At 38.9% G+C, this 22031-nt stretch overlaps 1 protein-coding gene across 1 annotated transcript in view; it reads left to right on the plus strand.

Annotated features, from left to right (window-relative positions):
* The window catches only part of fam20ca (FAM20C golgi associated secretory pathway kinase a), a 74195-nt gene that overhangs the window by 30260 nt on the left and 21904 nt on the right, over nt 1-22031 (plus strand). The window contains exon 4 of the mRNA XM_084130766.1: nt 19850-19942. Coding sequence (XP_083986892.1) covers nt 19850-19942 — 93 coding nt within the window. The remainder of the gene's footprint in view (nt 1-19849; nt 19943-22031) is intronic.

Below are 22031 nucleotides of genomic sequence, written 5' to 3' on the forward strand. Positions count from 1 at the left end.
TGAAGAGAACAACTCTGCTGAGATTCATTAGTCAGATGTTAAGAGTCAAATGTTAAGAAGAGTTTGTCTGAGAGGATAACTTTAGACAAGACTAGACAAGAGAGGCCAGAGCACATCTGGTAACTCAAAAGCCCAAAGTGATTCAGATTATTTCCAATTAACATTGGCATATTTATCTTTGCATCTCAACAAGAAACTTAAGCAAAATTCAGCTTAAAATACTATAGTTGTGATTTGGAACATGGTATCTGGTGTCTAGCTGATCCAGGCTGGTCAATAGCTGGTCTAAAATGGTTATTAATTTCTCCAAGCTGGTCAATAACTGATCTAAAATGGTTAGATCAAGCTGGTAATTAGATGGAATAAAAGTTATCAATTGGTCCTGGTCATTAGCTGGTATAAAATGGTTATAAATTGGTCTTGGTCATTATCTGGTATAAAATGGTTATTAATCGTCCCTGGTCATTAGCTGGTATAACATGGCTATTAATTGGTCCAAACTGGTCAGTAGCTGGTCTAAAATGGCTTTTATTGGTCCAAGCTGGTCATTAGCTGGTATAAAATGGTTATTAGCAGGTCCAAGTTGTTTGTTTTTATTCCGCTTTCTGCCCTAAGATTATCATTAGCTAGTTCAATCTGGTCAATAGCAGTTATAAAATGGTTATTAATTGGTCCATGCTGGTCATTAGATTGTCTAAAATGGTTATTAATTGGTCAAAACTGGTCATTAGCTGGTCTAAAATGGTACTTATTGGTCCAAGCTTGTCATTAGCTGGTATAAAATGGTTATTAGTTGGACCAAGATGGTCATTAGCTGGTATGAAATGGCTATTAGTTTGTTGTTTAGTACTCTAAGATTATCATTTGCTTGTTCAAGCCGGTCAATAGCTGATCTGAGATAGTCATTAGCTGGTAAAAAAAAAAAAAAGGTTATTAATTGGTCCAAGCTGGTTATTACTGTAGCTGGTATGAAATGGTTAATAGTTGGACCAGCTGGTATTCATTAGATTGTCTAAAATGGTTCTTATTGGTCCAAGCTGGTCATTAGCTAGTATAAAATGGTTATTAGCTGGTCCAAGCTGGTCATTAGTAGTTGTTTTTTTCTCTATTTCTGCTCTAATATTATCATTAGCTTGTTCAATCTGGTCAATAGCTGTTCTAAAATGGTTATTAATTGGTCAAAGCTGGTCATTAGCTGGTCTAAAATGGTTATTAGTTGGACCAAGCTGGTCATTAGTAGTTGTTTTTTTTCTTTCTGCTCTAAGATTATCATTTGCTAGTTCAAGCAGGTCATTAGTTGATCTGAGATAGTCATTAGTGGGATCAAGTTGGTCAATAGCTGATCTAAAATGGTTATTAATTGGTCCAAGACAATTATTATTAGCTGCTATAAGATTTTCATTTGCTGGTCCAAGCTTGTCATTAAATTGATCAGCAGCCAACCAGCTACTAGCTGGTCATACAAGTTAAGTTGGTAGTGAAATGTCCAGTTTTTTGCAGCTGCATTTATTGCTTTAAAACCATCCTATTACAGAAGTATTAGACAACATGAAACCGCATATGTGATGCATTAACCTTCCTCAAAGTGGTGTATTTCTGAGGGAAACAGAATATTTAGCAGGGAATATTATTTAGACTGTACATTATCCCTTACATATAATTTATTTCCAGCACAACCTTGGTTACATCAGCATAACATTGTTTTAGAGGGAGAGAAAGTTATTACATTTTGATAAAATATTGTGAGAAACATTTTTTTCTTAAGAATAGCATGCACTGATGAATTTTGCACAATAAGACCATGTGACATTTATGAAGAAATAAAATTGTTATGGTAATTCTCTGTTCCTCTCCTTTTCTCTTCCTCTGTCCATTCTGTCCCTATGAACCTGGCAGGCAGAATTTCCATCTACAGTGTCTGTGTACTTTGCAATAAGGACAGTAGCCCAATATCTACAGCAGCGAGACAGTTTGAGACATGTCTTTTTTATGATTTTTGGTCAGCCCCTGAGAATTGTGTGCTCCTGGCAACAAAGACACCGTTAAATTGGAAGCGTGATGGAAGTGTTCCTCCGTTTTGACTGTAGTGTTTTCTCATTTAACCAAAAATGCTTGTGAGATTAGAATGTGAAGTCAGCCCTCAGGTGGAAGAACACGGTGCTTTTTATACTCATTCTCAGCGGCTGTCAAGCTCAGATGAGCCCCTTGCAGATCCGACAATTTCACCAGACGCAGCAACTCGGTTTGCCATCAATCCCTGAACCGGTGCACACTGCATGCTAAAAGGCCGCAACTCGATATACAAGACAGTACAGGGAGAGGAGCTTGATAAACACCAATTGATTTTGTGTGCTGGGAAAGACACAGGAAAAGTGCTTAAGATGGCTATCAGAGTTAAGAAGCTGGAAGTGGTTGGGCTAGTCATCATTAATGCTCCTGATCACTGCTCACCGTCTCTCTCTCGGCTTTTGTTGGGCAGGGACACACACTTAAATTTTAATACCAAAGCTGGCTGTTATCCCGGGAAGTAAAGCTAAAACACCACCGCCTGCCCTCTCCTCCTCTAGCACCTCATCCATCCTTCTGTGCGCTCTCTGAAGCCGTGAAGGATTGAGGCCTTTGACTGCGGCTCTCGGGAGGGGAATTCTTCCGGATCTCGGCTGCCCATTATTCCGGTAAATCTGGGCTCTGCGCACAAAAAGCTTATGAACGAGGAAAAATGACCAGCCCGTGGCGCTCTTAAACCGTGATTGTGCTTTCATTATCTGGTCCTGCTGTAATGGCTCGCTTGTGTGTATCTTCGATGGACCGCCATTCCCTACATGGCTGACAATACACATCCATTAGCTTTCCAACAGCGTTTGTTATTTATTCGCATTGCCGCTCAGTGGAAATGCTTTATTGTTGGGTGATAACAGGTGTACAGCAGAAAGATTATCTAAGAAATAAATAAGTCAGAGTTATGTAAACACCTGGGGTTTATTTTAAAGGTCCCCTGAAAACAAAATGTAAGTTTTTTAGCTTTTAGTATGAATATGTTAGCCATAAGGTTATAAATAAGCTGGTGTGTTCCAAAACAATGACAAAATTTGCATTTAGGTGATATAAGCATTCAAAACTTACAGTGTCTCACTCCCGCCTAAATAGATCACGGATTTTTATGACTACAGTAGATGATATGGGAAGACGGAGGCGTGAACCATCAAACATTTAACAGCTTTAATAATAAAACAAACAAATCCAAAACGAAAGTAAAAGACTGAAGCCCCTCACGGACGACTGTTGTCACATAAAATAAAACATAAACATCAAATAAAATAGTCCAGGCCTGGCCTCTTTTGTTCTTCACTATCGTCGCTCCTCCTTTTATGCTTTCGCTCCTCCGTGAGAGATACGAGACCGGTGCGTCGCACAGGTGTCGCTCATTAGTAATCACGCCACCGGCCTCGTCCTGCTCGCCACAATGACATCACCGCGGACTTCAGGTTCTCATCACATCTTCTGTCCAATCAAATGCTCTCTAGAATCTAAAGTGTCCCGCCCCCTATGCTATAAATACCACCTGGCCAAAGTGACCGTTGACACGTCACGGAGTAATATGGGTTGGAGATGTGTGTTCGGTTGCTCAAACGCTCGAGTTTATTCCGTTTTCCAACTGTACGTTGGTCAAAAATGAAATGGCTAGACTTTATTCACACCTCTACTATTGAATCCAACGTATCATCAGCGCTCGGATTCACTTCCATGGTGCTGTCAACTACAACTTGCCTTCTGTGAGGTAAACTAAACGCTATTGGCTATTTGAAAAGAGGGAGGGGCCATTCAATGTCCCGCCTTAGCTTCCTGTTTCAGTGGAAATTCAAAGATATGCGTTCTAAGGCACTTCAGTGGGCCTTTATTGTAAGGATCTGGGAGGCTGCAGTGTTGCTTGTACTGAAAATGTAGTGCATTTCCCCTCAGTGTTTTGCATTTTTTATGTTTTGAATAAATTAATACAGTATATCTAGAAAAAAAAAAAAAAAAGGTGAGCGTTATGTCATTGACCCAATTCACTGATTATCTTGTTTTCCAGTGAGCTGTTACCCACTACAACAAATGAACCAATGAATGAATGGTTCTTTTAAAGCCGCTTCTTTTTAATGAACCAGTTGATCTGGTTCACAAACTTGACAAACATCAACTCACTAGCGCAGCAGTTCTCAATGTAACATCTCACTGGAGGAAACCGGAACAACACAGATGTACAATAGTACAATAGAAGTAAAATAGTAGGCTCCACAGACCAATAATGATCCTCAAGTGTGTGTTGCAACTGTGGCCGCCACACTGTGTCCGACAGCAAAGCTAAAGGCTGGCAGTTATCGGCATTCACTAAACAAAGAATTTAATCAACTTTAATTTGATCGCTCACTGATTGGTTGCAATCAAGTGGAATGTGTTTGCACTCTTATTTCCATTCACTTGTTGAAACAGTCGGTAGCTCATTCAAGGCCACCTTGGCGTTCTTCTCTTTGCTCTGTGTGCTGCCAGCAAAAGAAAGAAAAAAATAATAATTGTCACCTCTGCCTTCCAAGAAATCCATTTCAAGATGAGGATTATGAATTATGGAAAGGTCTCTGCTGAAGATATGGTGCACAATATTTCCTCAGAGATCGAAGAGGGCCTGTGGTAGAGAATAGGAACCTGTGAGCTATAAAGAAGCTTTCATAGGGTTTGATATTCTCCAGCAAACCTTGTGAACAGAGTGAAGCAACACGCTTGAGTTTGACGTTGTTGAAAAAGTTGAAGCAGCCATTCATCAAATCTCACAGGATGGAACTAGTTCAATAATTTCTCTTACAAAGTTTTTAAAATGTCCTGTGGATTTTTCTTTTTTTTCCCCCGTCTTACAGGATTCCCTACTCACTCCTTTTCATTGTGAAAGCAGGGGGAAGAAATTGGTTGCGCACTGCATTTAATGGAAAAGAGGCACTTTTAACTTTTTATTCAGCAACTTGACTTGCACTGATCAGCTACACTGGTACACAGTTAAACTGCAAATTTTTAACCCTTTCATTTATATGCATGACTTAACCATGTCAGTGACACACATCACCAATTAGTAATTCTAATAGTAATACCTCACCAATAGTAACCTCACGTTTCATAATTCTTAATATCACAGCATAACTCATTAATAACTTGAATTATTTAACAAATTAATCATTAATAAGAAATTATACAACGACTCTAAGTATATCCAACCTTACCCAGATTCACAGTACATTCAAATCTCAACTGCTTGATTATTAAATCAGCGAAAAATGTAAACTATCACACAGCTCTATATATAAAGTTTATCCACATACATACAGCATACTCACATAATGCTATATATACCATATTTTCGTCGCAAAAATAACTATATTATCACACAGCTCTTTATTTATAGTTGTATGCACATAGATACAGTATATTTGCGAAGGGCGGTATATACTATATAGCAAATCTCAACTGCTTTATTGCTTTTATCGTCGCAAAATGTAAACCATATTATTGTCCAGCTCTAATTTGCTAAATGCATGAAAATACTAAGATATTATAAACATTGACATCATGATTTTCTGCAAAGCTGCTTTGAAACAATGTGCATTGTGATAAGCGTTATACAAATAAATTTAACTGGTTTGCGGAGGTTAGCCAATCATAACAGAGGTAATTTGCATATAGAAGATACAGTAACTACACAGCCTGTTCTGTTGTGTCAAAAAGTTTAGAAAAATATAATGAAAACATACATTTGGTGCAAGACAAGCTGACTAGAATTTTCGAAGAATATTTAAGCAAAAAAAAAAGAAGAGAATGGTCTGTGTGGAATAGACAATGGCCAGTCTGTTCTTTGAGTTATTTCTGAAACTGTCTGTGAATTGAAAATTAGCACGTTAAGCCTCAGGGGTCTCGAGTACTGAGCAGGAGTCTAGCTCTGTCGCCTCATTCATTTTGTTTTTCCCCTCTCAGATTCTCATTCTAAGTATATTCATTCTCTCTTAATTAAAGGGACCTTGAGAAGCATGTCACCCATATGTGCTCTCACAGTAGCACACTAGCAGAACAAGAGCTTACTGACATATGTCCAGGCTTCACACTCCTCTCAGGGGGTCGGGGAGGATGCTGGGACGTCTGGGGCCACTCCAATTTACAGCAGGACAGCCACTAGTTGGATTGGTTTGTTTACACTGATCCTTATTGTCTGCTGGTCTGGTTCCTAAAGTAGTGGCAGACTTAGGGTTGTGTTCGCACTTGTAGCTTGGTTCTCTTGGTTCTTTTTGTCCGTACCAAAGAAAATAATTAATTTAGTCCTGGTTCGCTTAGTGTTCACACTGTCATTTTTAACACTGAACCTTAAGATAAATTAAAAAAAAAAAAAACAGCTTATGATGTTGTTGCGTCTGAACTTACTGGACATCCAAAACAAAGCTGTGTGCAAGGATAAACACGCTTATTGTATGTGTGTACATGTGATGGTATTTTTATTAGCTGAGAACTTGTGAAGAGCTAATAAAATGTGTAAAGGATTCAAAACAGTAGCAGGAAATCCTCCGTTGCGAACAAAAACGATCAGTTTCACTTTATTTTGATGGTCCCTTTAACACAGTTTCTATTTTTCTGCGACGTCGCGCTGTAACAACAAACACAAATTGTGGCAATGATAATCTCAGGTACTGTTTATGTGCTTTATTTAATGTTAAAAGCATGCAATGTGACTTTAAATATCATTTAGTGCTCCCAGCTTTATAGCCGTAAAAGCAACCATAGATAATTCACCTCAGATCTTGAAATTAAACATATGGAAACAAGAATGTTCAAACTGTGAACTAACAAGTGTATTATTTGACAAAGATTGCTTTAGTAACTCAGTAGCCTATGTATTTTTAATAATGTTTAAATGGTGTAATATTTGTTAATGTGATTATGTAGCCTACTTATCCATTTTCTTGCAAGTGTCGTCAAGATGACTCTCTGGTGACTCACTTGCCGCGAGACTCCGCCCACACGCTGTTCTGATTGGTCTGTCTGATCATCTCGTAGTTGCGTCTGGTTAGGACACGGCATTAGGTTTAGAATAAGTTGACGTAGTTGCAAAGTTTCTTATAGTCAGTCTGTTGGAGGAGCATCACAATAAATAGTTAGCAGATATTAAGCAGACAGTCTACTAATTTTCTAATGAGACATGTTTAGTTGACATGTAGTTGCTTATAGTCAACAGAATGTTCAAAAGGGACCATCAAAATAAAGTGATACCAGAAAATCTGTTGCGAGAAGACGCGGTTCTGATGCCTGTACCGAACTGTGATGAGCAACGTCGCGACTATGATGAGAAACCAGGTATGTTTGAGCATTCTGTCCTTTTTAGGCTCACATCTTGTGACATCTCTTCCTGGTTTTGGTTTGTTTCGATCCCAGACAGCAACGTAGTGTTAGCCCAGATCCGGGCCACATCTGGTACGGGGCCGGATCTGGGCCGACACTATGTTGCTGTCTGGGATATCTTTGGTCCTTATTGCGAACCTCACCAGAGTTCGAAGTGGACACCCTGAAAAGGTGGATCTTGGATCAATTGTTTGCCGCTTATTCAAATGAACCGCACTAACTGAGCAATCGCACCAGAGTTTGTTTTAATCGAACCTAACATGCAACGTGTGAACACATCCTTAGAGAGAACACGAAACACTTAATTCAATGTCGAAAGACTGTTTAGAGGTGACAGAAGGAAACACCTCAAGGCATGCTGGGTGGGAACTGCGACATGCAGAAAACAGTGACAGATGCTTGAATCTCCGCCCATCAGTACGCTGCAGCCTGGGGAAAATGTCAATTATATTCTGGGAGAAATGGGTTTAGTACGGCAAGAGAGAGAGAAATTAAATCAATGCACTTTAATCTTCCTAGGGTGCCCTAGGGCAATTCAAATAAAAAAAATCACAATGACCCTTAATTCTCTTAACCCTTTAATATAATTACTGCAGTAAATTGCACTGTTTCTAATTATGTGTGTCTTAATGCATTTTAAAGCCGCGAAGCAAAGTGTTTGCGACAAAACTGTCAGCAGAAACATCCGCTCCTTTCGTTGCATGTCTGACATCAGCTGTTGCAGAATCTACTCTGTACTAACCGCTTCACCGTTTATTAATCAAACTTTAAAGGTTGGAGCCTTGCACATGCTTACGAAACTTAATTGGATCTCAGAGTTAAATTAGACTCTAAAAATCATTGCTGCATTAATTACACCACTTATGAAAATATGTCAAGTTCCATTGATTTCCATACGCACCCACTCCAGTTATCCAAGCATATGGCAGGCATCATTCCGGACTTATTTCGTAGCTTTTCTTTTCCGACAAAAACGTGTGTACAACATATGCAACAAGGTTTAGATGGTTCCAAATATCTATCTAAATTTAAATATTAGTTATGCATAATATTACTTTTTTTTATGTAACAGCAATGGGCGGAAAAAACTGTTATACACTAGGAATGAAAGATTAATTTGTCTGAATTAGGATGGGAACCTCATAAGCTGATAAAACTGTATAATATGCTTTGCACTGGCTTATGTAAGCCCTGGGTAAGCCTTCTGAAGACACTAAATGTTTTGGCCTTAAATTTTTAGGCCTTTTGCTTCCTTGCTCTTGGTTTCTGAATCATTTGATCTGTCAGTATGAATGACCCTCCAGCCAATCTCATCTCTAATTCTCTGTCATTCTAACTCTTTGGGTTTCATACTTGATCTATAATTATACTTTCTCTAGGTTTCCTTCATGCTTGTCTTCTGCTGTATCTCTCTTTCTCTCCTGACGTGAAAGATGGTGAGCTCAGGTGAAGCATGAGTTGCTAACCTGTCCCCTCCGGCACAGTCTACACGTGGGCTCTAACAATCAGTCCTGTCATTGGTGCAGTAACAATATCCGGGATTACGTCCGAATTATAGATCCCTCCTCTGAATCTGCATGCATGAGAAAGGACAGGATTCAAGGAGGTTCTGCGCAGGCGGGCCGAGCTCAAGAGCTCAGTCCTGTGTGTTTGAGAGCTCAGGGAGAATTCACGACCTGCTTAAAGGTTTCAGGTGTTGGTTACAGTGTTGAGGTGTTGCCCTCGGCCCCTCCTGCACCGACAGCACCATGGGTCACTGAGTTTGAGCAGGTGGCACTGACTTCTTAATACCTGTGGGAAACGCTGTGAGGACACTACAGAAGAGCGAAAATATAATTTGGTGGGATGAAGCTCTGACACTCTCAATGCTTGGTTTGGGACATCTGTGGCGGGATAAAACCATCTGGATGTGCTTTCGTGTGTTGCTGATTTAGCTGACTGACAGCTGTCACTACTCTTTGTTGAAATGCCATCATTATTTTAGGATGTGCACTCATAACCCTGCTAACGTCCTAGTTAGGTTTCTATAAAACACTGTTATGGATTGACAATGAGTGACAGGTTATTTTATGAATTACGTCACTTTGTGATGCCTAGATGAATTATCTTTGGTCCAGAAACAATCAATCTGCTTATTCGTGATCCTTTTTTAAATACACATTCATGGCCTGTTCATGATCATTCATCAGTGTATGTTATTCCAAAGAAAAACATTTTTTTCAATTTCATCAAAATGTAATAGCTTATCTTTTCAGATGAGCCACCATCTCTTCTTTTTCAACCTCTCAGACCACTTCCACAATCCAATCAATTCCAATGGATAAAATCGAGTCATGTCGTACATTTTTACTTGTTGAATATCCTGTTTCACACATTTTGAAAGTAACTTGGTTGTGAATGCCTTTTTTATGTTGACTTTAATCTGGACATGTCATCAAATTGAAAAATAAATAAATAAATAAGTCTGTTGTGATTGGTCTACTCTGCTCTGATTGGTCAGATTACTCAGTCTGTTGTGATTGGTCCACTCTGCTCTGATTGGTCAGATTACTCAGTCTGTTGTGATTGGTCTGCTCTGCTCTGATTGCTCAGATGACCCATTCTGTTGTGAATGGTCTGCTCTGATTGGTTAGATGGCCCAATCTGTTGTGATTGGTCTACCGCTTACAGTGTGTGTCGGAAACGAATCGCCTATTACCACATCTGAATTTCAGCTTTGGATCTTCCTCAGCACTTGTATCACAGTCATACAAACTGTAAAGATGGCTTCGTTTTTACTGTATAAATTTGAGCCTGAGTCCTCATCCTTTAGAAGTGCAGCAATGTGGATTTGCAGTGCAGAAAACAGCGTCATCTCGACATATCGACAACATAAACCAATCTCTTCCCAGCCTCAGCAACAACTACAGTGTTTAAGGGTCAAAGTAGATGTTGTTCTAGAGCAGCCAATGAAGACCATAGGCTGGCATTATTCAAATGTCTTACAAACCTACGTAGGTTTAAGTAAGACTGAATTATGATGACTCGTTTCAGATCGGCCAGAATCACTTCTTTCTTTTGGGAGACAATTTATCTGCACTTTGATCTCTGAAACTTTGCAGACCTGTTTATATTCAAAATTACACACTACATGAAAGGTAATATCTGAAAAAGCCTAATAGGGTCACTTTAAAAGGGCAGTTTCATTCAGTAATTCCACCAAACGTGTCAACAATCTTAATCCAAATAAAGTACTTGCTACACTCTGTTCTTTTTTATTATGAAGAGATATTTAAATGTAAAAATGAACAGAAACTAAAATAAGCTAAACTTGTGCCATTTCATAAACGGTGCCCTTTTCACATATTTTAGAGATTATTTGTCAAATTATTAAGGGATTGAATTCATGAAATGAGATGTAAAAAAAAGTTTACAGGGTTTTTGAGTGCAGACCATTGCTAAGTATTATTTAAGTGAAGAAATAAATTGCATAAACTCTTAGACATCTAACCCAAATATTTTTCCTAAAAAGTGTTAAAAACCAATTTAAGGTTTTGCTTTAAAAAATATTTTGAGGAGAAGGAGAATAGGGGAAATTTCACACTGAATGTTGCATAAGTTAAAAGCATCTCTGTTTGCTGATGTTGTGATATTCAGATCTCGCATGCATTACTGTCTAAAACTCAGTTGCAAAAACAATGATTCATACATTTATTTTCTTAAATTACATTTTGGCTGTCTCAGTCACCTTAGTGACACGGCAAAAAATAAAATGTAGTTAAAAGTCAATATCATTTATGACTTCCATTCCATATTCCTTATTGTTTTCTTAGAAGGACTGTTTCCAGACCAGAGATTTTATTAATATTTTAGTTTACAGCTAGTTCAGCATATTTTATTCACTTGTTTTTTGTTTGTCTGATTGATCTGGCCTCCCTTCTGTCGGTCTCTTCCACATCGAGAGATTTCCCCATCAAAACTAAAAGGACTTCAAAAGAGGATTAATTGCTTAATGCATTTTTTCTCTCTTAAAGAGATAGTTCACCCAAAAATGAAAACTCTGCCACAATTTACTCACCCCTCATATTGTTGCAAACCTGTATGACTTTCTTTTTTCTGTGGAATACAAAATAAGACATTTTGAAGAATGCTCAGTCTGCTCTTCCCCACACAAGACAGAGACCAAAAAAGAGATGCATGGGGAAATCTTTCGCCTTGCCACAAAATCCACAATCAAATGGATTGCTGTTGAAATGTCTGGATTTCACAGATGAAAATTTGCGGAACAAATGTAAATGTGACCTCACCTTAAGTAATTTTCATTAAGAGGTGAACTGTACCTTTAACTCTTTCCCCACCAGCGTTTTCTGAAAAAGTTTCCAGCCAACGCCAGCATTTTGTATCCATCATATTCACAAAACTTTTATGGCCCCCAGAATATTTTGTTGTATGAATATGTAAACATTCAAGATCAAAAGAAAGAACTGAGCCTCTGCTTTAAATTATTTATTTTTTAATCTAGCTTCATTTGCTCTTTTTTAGCAGCACTTGAATGTGGGTAATAATAATTGTAATAATCAAAACGAAAACATTTCGAACAACATGTTCTCTCAGAATATCGGTAACAGTGCCCCCTACCAAACAACAGTGAAAACACGGAAAGCCAGAAAAAGTTCAAAGTTTTAGTAGATAGTTGTAATCTGGTTGTTAAAAAAAATCATAATCAATATGTTGGATGCAGGAGAAATGGGCAGGAATAAAGATCTGGAGCCGCGATATCAAGGCCCCGTCCACACTCCTGCAGAATCGGTTAGCACAGTTTATGTAGGTGTGAAATAAATAGTTATGGAAATGTAGAAATTAAAGTTTAAGCTCAAATCTCCTTACGAAGATTTTGAAAAAAGTCAGTTGGCGTCTCAGTGACTACTTCCCTCAGAGAAGCTGTCAATCTCAGCTGTCAGTCATGACGTCACATCCCCATTTGTATAGCATCAAATACTAGGCTTGTTTGAGATGCGCCTTGCCTCGCCTGAAATGTATGCGAGAGTAGGCAGCTGCAGTGAGAGGAGGAGTGAGAAAAGCGCAGGCAAGACAGACAGTTTCTCTCTTCTCGCAGAGGATCTGACACCTGTGAGATCAAAGATCTCGGACACATTTCTAACCGGCATGCATCTCGCGGTGATCACCGATTTTGCTCATCTCAAACAAGCCTACTGTAGCTAACTAAAACCAAACTTAAAGAACGAACACTTGAACTACTTGAACACTTGAACTTGGAAAAAAAAGTATTTGAAGTGTAATTTGATTGTTTAGTTTGCCTCACGTCCATTATGTTACATGGAGAAGGCGGGGTTTATGACCTATACTGCATCCAGCCACCTGGGGGCGATTGAGATGCTTTGGCTTCACTTTTCAGGACTTGTGTGGCACGCTTGGTCACAACACACGGTGCATCACACTCTGCAGTGTATGGAACTGCGTAGACCAATCAAAGTGCCTATGATGACCCCTGGCCATCGCCGAAAGCGCGTACAAATGGCACGCGAGCATCAGAACTGGACCTTGGAGCAGTGGAAGAAGGTCGCCTAGTCCAATGACTCCCGTTTTCTTTTAAATCACGTGGATGTGTGTGCGCCGTTTACCTGGGGAAGTGATGGCATCAGGATGCACTGTAGGACTATGACGAGCCGGTGGAGGAAGTGTGGGCATTATTCTTCTTGGAAACCCTGGGTCTAGCCATTCATGTGGATGTAAATTTGACACATGCCACCTATCTAAGCATTGCAAACCAGGTACACCCCTTCTTGACACTGGCGTTTCCTGGTGGAAGTGGCCTCTTTCAGCAGGATAATGTGTCCTGTCACACTTCACACATTGTTCAGGAAAGGTTTGAGGAACATGATAAGGAGTTCAAGGTGTTGTCCTGGTCTCCAGATTCCCCAGATCTCAATCCAAACGAGCATCTGTGGGATGTGCTAGACAAAGAAGTTAGATCCACAGCGGCTCCACCGAACAACCTATAGAACTAAAAAGATCTGCTTGGTGCCAGATACCACAAGACATCTACAGGGATCTCGTAACTCGTCCCTGCCTCGGCGGGTTGGCGCTGTTTTGGCTTCAAGCAGAGGACCAACAGCATGCTAGGCAGGTGGTCATAATGTTTTGGCTCATCTATATATATATAGAGAGAGAGAGAGAGAGAGAGAGAGAGAGAGTAACCGCCTTTTAAACATACTCCTTTCCAAGTACGGTGGAACATGACACATGTTTGTGTTTGCTGGCTCGGACTCAGCCAGCTCTTAGCGTGATTGCTGTCCAGATGATGTATGCGTCATGTTATGGAAATGTGACAGCTTCAGGTGGCTGCCGTGACGATTTGTCATCTCCACTATTGTGTGTTGACTGTTCGTCAAAGCCATCTGCCAGAAAATAAAGCCTGTTGTGTTTGCATTCGTTTGTTAATTCCTTTGCCATTTGTTTGTTGTTTGTAATGTATTTAACAATCAGTTTTTCTGCACATTTAAGTGACAGGAGTTGAAGCTGCGGCAATATCAATTAGACTGCTCTGCTATGTGGTGATATGTTTTATGTCAGGATTGTCACAGATTGTCCTTGAGGGTTCTCAGCAGGCTGCCGTTTAACTGCGAGGTGACCCGGCTTTGTTTACCTGTGCGGACGGGGACTCGTGTATCCGTTTTGAGTGACACACATATTGCTGCTGCTTGGCAAACAACAAATACGCAGGCTGTCTCCTGCTTTTATTGGCAATGAGATTTATATCAACATAATTGATTTGCCCGTTCTTCAGCAGAAAAAAGCACATTAATATGGCTCGACCGCTGAGCGATACACCCACCAGCCCCTAGAGCCATGAGCTGTCACACGTCAAACTGCCTGGACTTCTTCCCAAATTGGAGGCTGCACGCAGGGTCAGGGTGACCGTGGCAACCCTCCTGCCAATCACAGCCCAGTAAGAGACAACAGCGCATCCAGAAAAGTGCTCTGAGCGCTTTTTAGCCACAGCACAAGGTGCCGGAGACATAGCATGTCAAGAGCGTTTGAAAAAAACGTCATTTGTGTTCTGTTATGGGGGATGTGAAGACATAATGAGAAACAAAAAGCTACTTTTTACAGCTATTTTGCATGTTAGGTATGCAATTGAGTCACTTTCCATTATATTCCCCTCTGCCGCATTTGCACAATGTTTATATACAGATATACATTAATATACACCTCAAAGTCATTTCTTATTCGTGTTTCAGAGTCGTGCCTAGCGCACTTGTTCTGATGCGTGCGGTTTTGCAGATCTGGCCTTTTCTCCATCTTCGAATCATTTCTTCTCTTGACTATGTTGCTAATGAAGATGGTTAAAACATTATATGGTAATAGGATAATAAAAACATCACTTCTGTGGAATACAAAACAAGAAACAGTTTCAAATGCAATTTAGTGGGGTTCAAACATCATTGGACCCCATTGACCCTTGATAAAAAGTACTGTACACTTTAGCATACTTTAACTCTTTCCAGTGTTTTATTTTTTTTATTATTTTTTTAGTTGCCAGCCACCACTAGCATTTTTGATCATTTTCACAAAAGTTTCATGGCCCCCAGAAAATGTTGTTGTATAAATATCTGAACATGAAAAATGTCAAAAGAAAGAATAGAGCCTCTGCTTTTAAACAAACAAACAGAACAAAAAAAAAATATAATATTCTAGCTTCATGCATTCTTTATCAATAAGAAAGCAACATTTGAACAAAAAGCTGAGAAAATCGTATTTTTGTCAAAGACTACATCTGAATTGGATTCAGAACGATGATCAAAACACAGATGGAGTAGATCAAGTCCACCAACACCCCTAAAGCTTCACAGTCCAAAAGCTCGTCCTGGGTCGACATTTCATTCAGTAACTTTAGGTAGTTTTGATTTATATGCTGTTTAATGTTGGTGATTGTGTTATTTTACCTATGCATTACAAATGCTATCGCTCATTTCTGCTTCTTTTTCTCCTGCGTATTGATCAGGAGGTACTGTACTCTTTCAAAAGAATCGTCATACTTTAAGTAGTCAACAATGCTTATGGACTCCCACTGCCTGAATAAAATCCCACTCTGTGGTTCAGGTTGTGGCACATGACACTTCATTCACTTCCTGTGTGACTGCATTCTGGGCCAAAAGCTTTGCCCCCCATTCCCTCTCCCGAGAGGTCGCCTGAATCAGCAGTACATTTTAGGCCTCATCTAGCAAATAAAAATCCATTAGTTCCCTTTTGATCCAGGAAATTGAGTGGATCATAATGGTGGAGCAGGATTTCAGAGCGAAAAGCTTGCTTTGTCCCTCAAATGAAAATATATGAAGTCACAGAAAGTCTTTTCCATTAGTGTTTTGACAGTGGCGAGGGAAGAAGATATAAGCAGCACTTAGAGTTCATGGCTAGATGAAAATGGGAATTTGGGGACTAAAAAGTTAATGTAATAACTTTCGATATTAAGGTCTGATGGCTGGAGTTTTTGTAAGAGCAGGGCTTCCTGTAGGAAAGAAAAAATCATTAACTAGATCTCTTTAATATCTCAATTAGTTTTCCTAGCCAGCTACTATGAGATTAGAAGAAGATGGATTAATATCCTGAGTAAAAGACCCAAGTAATCTCACATTATTCTCCTCTGGGTTTCAAAAGAGATCTCAATGATGGCTCAAACTCTGCGCTGATTTGCCAAGAGACCAAAGTTCACATTTTAAACACACATCAAAGATTTCTTATTGAGATTTCTAATGACCAAATGTCCTGAATTTCTGATTCGAGAATGATATCCACATTCATTTCGTACCACTATAAATAATTCATTTTAATTTCATTCAGAAAGAGAACCTGGCAACCTGTAACCCGTGTTTTTCCAACTCGTAACTGGGAGTACATCGTTCCAGGCAACCTGTAACCCGTGTTTTTCCAACTCGTAACTGGGAGTACATCGTTCCAGGCAACCTGTAACCCGTGTTTTTCCAACCTTATACCCGTGAAAGTGCACTGGAACGGCAGTCAAACCTGTGACTTCCCACCCGTGAACTCGTACTAGATCTATGTACTCCCAGTTACGAGTTGGAAAAACATGGGTTACAGGTTGCCTGGAACGCGGCATTAAATTAAACTCTACTCAGTTATTACAGTTTTCCCTTTGTGTTTGTTCGTCCACTAAAAACTGAAGTGGGCTAAGATTAGCTTAGCATAGCTGGCTCTGATTTGCCGTTTTCTGTGATCACTCCGTAATACTTCCAGGAAAGATCTTACAGTTGTTTCAGGGAAGCACCATGTAAAAGACACCATGAGCTTTTGAGAACGATATCTTTGTATGTGATTGACAGTTAAGATCTGTGGTTTAGTGCATGTCTGTTTGGATTTTATGGCTTTTTTCCTGCGCCTGTCTGCGTGAGTCTTGTAATCTGTCTGTCTGAACGCATAGGTACGTGGAGAGAACATGCACCTGCAGTTCTGTACAAACACAGACACACACACATCCCTTTAGTTGCTGATCCAGCCATGCAGGCCACTCGGCAGACGTCCATGTTGTCTGTTCGCTGGCGTCACAGCTAACTGAAACTAGCATAGCACTACCTGAAAAAAACAGACCGCTGAAAGTCACCCTTTCCTTTTGTTGCAGGAAAAGCGCTCTTGATTGACAAGACAAATAATTGCATTTACATTTGTAATATGTATTTGTAATTTAATCCGGTGTTGTGACAAATAATTGCATTTACATTTGTAATATGTATTTGTAATTTAATCCGGTGTTGTGTATAAATGTATAAAACTAAGTAATTAGTCAAGAAGAAGCTATGGGTAACAGTATCTGCAGTATTGTCTGTTTTATACTGAACATTATGGTAAATACTATATGGTCACCCAGCTGTTTCATGAATACATAATATACGGATAGACCAGGGGCGTAGCCAGAATTTTATTTTTGGGGGGGCCTATCTTAAAATGAGGGGGCAACTAATATATATATATATATATATATATATATATATAGCCTATAGCAGCCTACGACATAGCTCGGCGATTATTATCTTTTACATGAGTCTACGAGGGTGATTATAAAAAGTGTCAATGATGTCATCTTACTCAGCAAATATATGAAGAGTTTGGTTCCAAAACGTAAAAATCTGTATTGTATCTGGTCGGTGTTGAAAAGTCCATTTTTAATTTTACGTAAAATGCGATATCCGCCGTGTTATTCTAGTCATGTTTTCTCCCTTTCCTTTTCCCTTTCTCTGCAGAATGCGATACATCCGCTCAACTAATCACAGCGAAGTGAGCGCACCATTCCACGCTTTGTAAACCGTAACGGTGACGCTTTGAATAAACCTGGCATCCTAGTTTTCCTTCTACTTTGTGATCCACAAAAATAAATAAATAATTTTGACGGCATTGGTGACCCTGTGGTGGTTTCTGCGGTGGGGAAGAAACGTAAGCCATCGAAATCTAATCATTTAGGCTACTTGAGGAGATTAAGAAGATAAGGCACGCGGGAGGAGGAAAAATGCCGACTGTTGCTTGTTCTCACACGACAGCATCAAACTTCTGTCACGTTGACACTTTGACCCCAGGGGATCTTTTGACAAACGTTCAATTGTTTTACTCAGTCAACGAAAATCGAGCAGGACCAAGCCATTTTACAGCTGATCGCCGTAAAAAAAGTTCAGGAGGTAGGCTATTTCTTAGCGATGGTGATTTAATGTCGGCTATTTTTAGTCCAGTGCCTGTAAGCTATATAAGATTAGTAGCCTATTGACCAAGTTCAGAGGCTGTCATATGTGGATCAACTTACTTTGTTGTGTATTTTCAACAGTTAAAATATGAAAAATAACTTTTATATTGATTCAATGGATTAATTGCATTTTGGAAAAAAAGTGTCATGAATTTATTGCATTTTGGGGGGAAATTAATCCTTTTTTATAATAAATATTTGAAAATCAAAATCTGGATTTGAAATTTTTATGTTATTATAACCTAAATATGCTATGTGAAAGTTTGAAACAAAAAACAAAAAAAAGTTTTCATCTTTCCACTCTCTTGGTAAAGAAAACACATTATTTCTCAAAATAATCATAATGGATTTATCACGTTTTGAAACCAAACTCTTCATATACAACAGATATAGGCTATACAGGAAATGTGGTCATCACTGGTTGTGAAGGCGGTTCATCAATTGCAAACAAGTCATTGCGCATTGTGCCGATCTGAGTCAAAGTCTCACCGCTATTCCTGTGATGAAATATGTGCGTTTCTGTCTCCTAGCGCTTCACTCGCTGTCGTCTTGTAGTAAGCTGAAGCAAACTCAGACGTAGATGGCTTATTTTCTCCTTTTCGCTCATCTTTTCGTGCGTAATATTGTACTTTGCATAACGCTGCCATTGTCACCGCATGAACTCTAACGCGAAGATGACAGCGTAGGTTACGCACAAGCACAACACGTCAAATCAAGTTTGAAAACAGCCGCATTTTACCGCGCAGTATTTTGATTGGTCAATCTATCAATTATACTAACACATCAACAATTTCTTATTTTTATTATTTTATTTTAAGCAATCAGAAATCTGAGGGGGCCGGTCATGTAAATGAGCCCTGCCACTGGGATAGACTACTGCATAATGCAGAAATAATAAGCAAAGTATGGTAGTATGTTATCCTAGATATAGCCAATAACCAATATATGTGGTTAATGACATTGAAGCAAAGTCAGCTATGATTTAATACAGGTTTCAACATGGTACTTATAGGGGTGGCCAAAAGTGATGTTGACATCTTCACCCTATATTTAAATATTTAAGAACGAAAATGTTTTTGTAATCATATTACGTAGTTGTGATTGGAGTCGATTATATATATAATTAGTTGCATTAACTTGTGGGGTCATACAAACAAACATCCACTCTGGACACTTTCTATACATATTTCATACTAAAAGTTGGAACAGTTTTAATCAAAAATTGATTTCAGATGTAAAATTTCTTCTTAAACCTGCAGTAGTGAAGTTATGTGATGACAATGCAGCATACAGGAGACTGATGCTGACCAAAGAAGTGCAAGAGTGAAGGCGTAGGTCACATGATAATTAACAACATGGCAAATGTATTATGTCCCGATTACATTCATACTACACACACTCGTACTATATAGAACATGCTTTTTTAGTCATTAAGTCATTACTTATTAAAAATAATACCTTCTCAAGAGGGTATGTGATTTCGGGTGCAGCCATACTGTCTAGAATGAAGTATAAAGTATAAGCTGCACACAGTAAGCAATACTCTAGTTTTGCATTCTGAGGCTGTTAGGTGTAAAACAAATATTTCTTCTATAGTTTGTGTGCTAACTGTGCCTCTGATTCTGCCAGAAGCTCATTGCCAAACAAGCACTAACATCAAACTTGTTTGTTGTTTCTGCTCTTTTCTTCTAGACAAACCAGAGAACAGGAAACACCCCCAGACTTCTTCTACTTCTCTGACTTTGAGCGACACAACGCAGAGATCGCTGCATTTCATCTGGACAGGTAAGACTAAAACACCAGCAGAGAGAAAGAGAGAGAGAGAGTTATTTGCATGTCTCTTACAATGGCCAGTGGGAGAGTTTGGGATGAGGTGTTTACGCATTTGTAGTTAAGTTGTTTTATTTGATAGCTGCATAATTTCAGGCTATTATTGAAAATGAAAAACCTATACCTGCATGCAATTACAGCACATCTACAATTGATTTCTAAAGTGACAGCTTAATTACACTGTTGACCTTCACTTACACCTTAACCCACCCTTAAACCTACCTGTACTATAACCTGTCTCTAACCTTATGCCTGTATCCCACCTCAATATCAGCACAAGAGTTTTGCAATGCATGAACACAATAAATATAAGTACAAAGTAACCACATGTATGTACACAATAAGTGAATTGTATCAAATTGTTAATTGTTAATGTTAGTACATACAGTAGTAGTTAAAGATGTAAAGTGGGTCCACATAAATAGCTGATCCGATGTTTTTGTTGGCTGTATTCCTTATTTTCTTGTAAATTTGACTGTTTCAGAGACAAACTGGTACCATCTGAATAACAATGAGATCATGTGACCTTAAGCATTGCCAAGAATTTATGCTTAGCGTCCCACTGTGTTTACTTTGTGTTTGCTCTGCCTTTATCTTCGTCTGGCAGAAATGTTTGGAGGCTTTTAGATATGATGGGTATGTGATTTTGTTTTAAGGTGTATGACAGTAATGATAAGGTTGGAAGAGACAAGATCAGATTGCCAGTGAATTTGACAATGTAATCAGTATTGTCTGAACTTCAAATTGTATTTCTCATTATTGTAGACAACTTTTTCCTGATTTTTAATGTGGCATAATGACATTTACACAGCAATCAATAATGTCTCTTGCACCTGAATGTTACATTATAACATAAAATTGTCTCAATAGTTTTAATTATTAGGGGCCAAGCACTGTTAGTTATATTGATCTGTTGGTTTATGCTAATAACATAAGGGCTAGAAAAAATAAATAAAAAGTTATTAAAAGCTTTTTGATAAACTTTTTGATAAACGTTTTCGAATAACGACGTAAACAAATTCGATTGAGAGCACGTAAAAATGGATGCAAAGCTATATCTCCGCAACGCTTTTGCGTATTGAGACGAGTCTGGGTACATGTCATCACAAGCATGAACTGAGGCTACTTGTGGCTTTTCGGGACAGCGCCACCTACTGGTCTGGAGATATGCAAATAGTTATTTTTGCTTGTAACTTCTGAACGGCTTACCAAAAAATCATAAATGGTCATATGGTCTCTTTTGATTCAGTGCCGTATACCGAGTCAATTGATGATGACCATTTTGAATTATGTCGTAAAAAGTTGTATTTTATGAACACATTAGCGTATAGTCACGAAACTTGATCTGTGTCATTGGCACCATGCCCTAAAGCAGGGATAGGCAACTCCGGTCCTGGAGGGCCACTGTCCTGCAGAGTTTAGCTCCAACCCTAATTAAACACACCTGAACAAGGCAATCAGTGTTTTCAGGATTACTAGATAGATACAGGCAGGTGAGTTTTTATCAGGGCTGAAGCTAAACTCTGCAGGACAGTGGCCCTCCAGGACCGGAGTTGCCTATCCCTGCCCTAAAGGTACTCAAAATGTTTTGAGACACCTTGTGGTCAAAAATGATAGTGAAATTTCCAAAAGTGCTAATAGCTGATTCATTTTGTCTATTTTAATTAAACTGGTGCTCTCGTACAGAGAACAATGTTACCAATTTTTACATATTCAGTTAAAATTGCTGTCTGCCATTTTGAACTTCTTTGAAAACCTACTTATTTTAACTCTTCCTAGACCGTTGGTCCAATTTTCACCAAAATTGCCTCAGATTATTGTGAGACCATGCCTGCAAAACATTTATTAAAAGATTTTTGATTGACCCTTCTCGAATAACACATCAACAAAATTATTGGCATGATGCCAAGCTGTAGCTGCAAACCTTTGGCATATTGACACGAAACTTTGTACGTGTCATTGTCACCTTACACTGACCCCACAACATCAATTTGGTAACAGCGCCAACTATTGATCAAAAGTGATAAGCAGTTAAATCAAATTA

This window comes from Abramis brama (genome assembly GCF_963993115.1).
Source record: "Abramis brama genome assembly, chromosome: 1".
NCBI lineage: Eukaryota > Metazoa > Chordata > Actinopteri > Cypriniformes > Leuciscidae > Abramis > Abramis brama.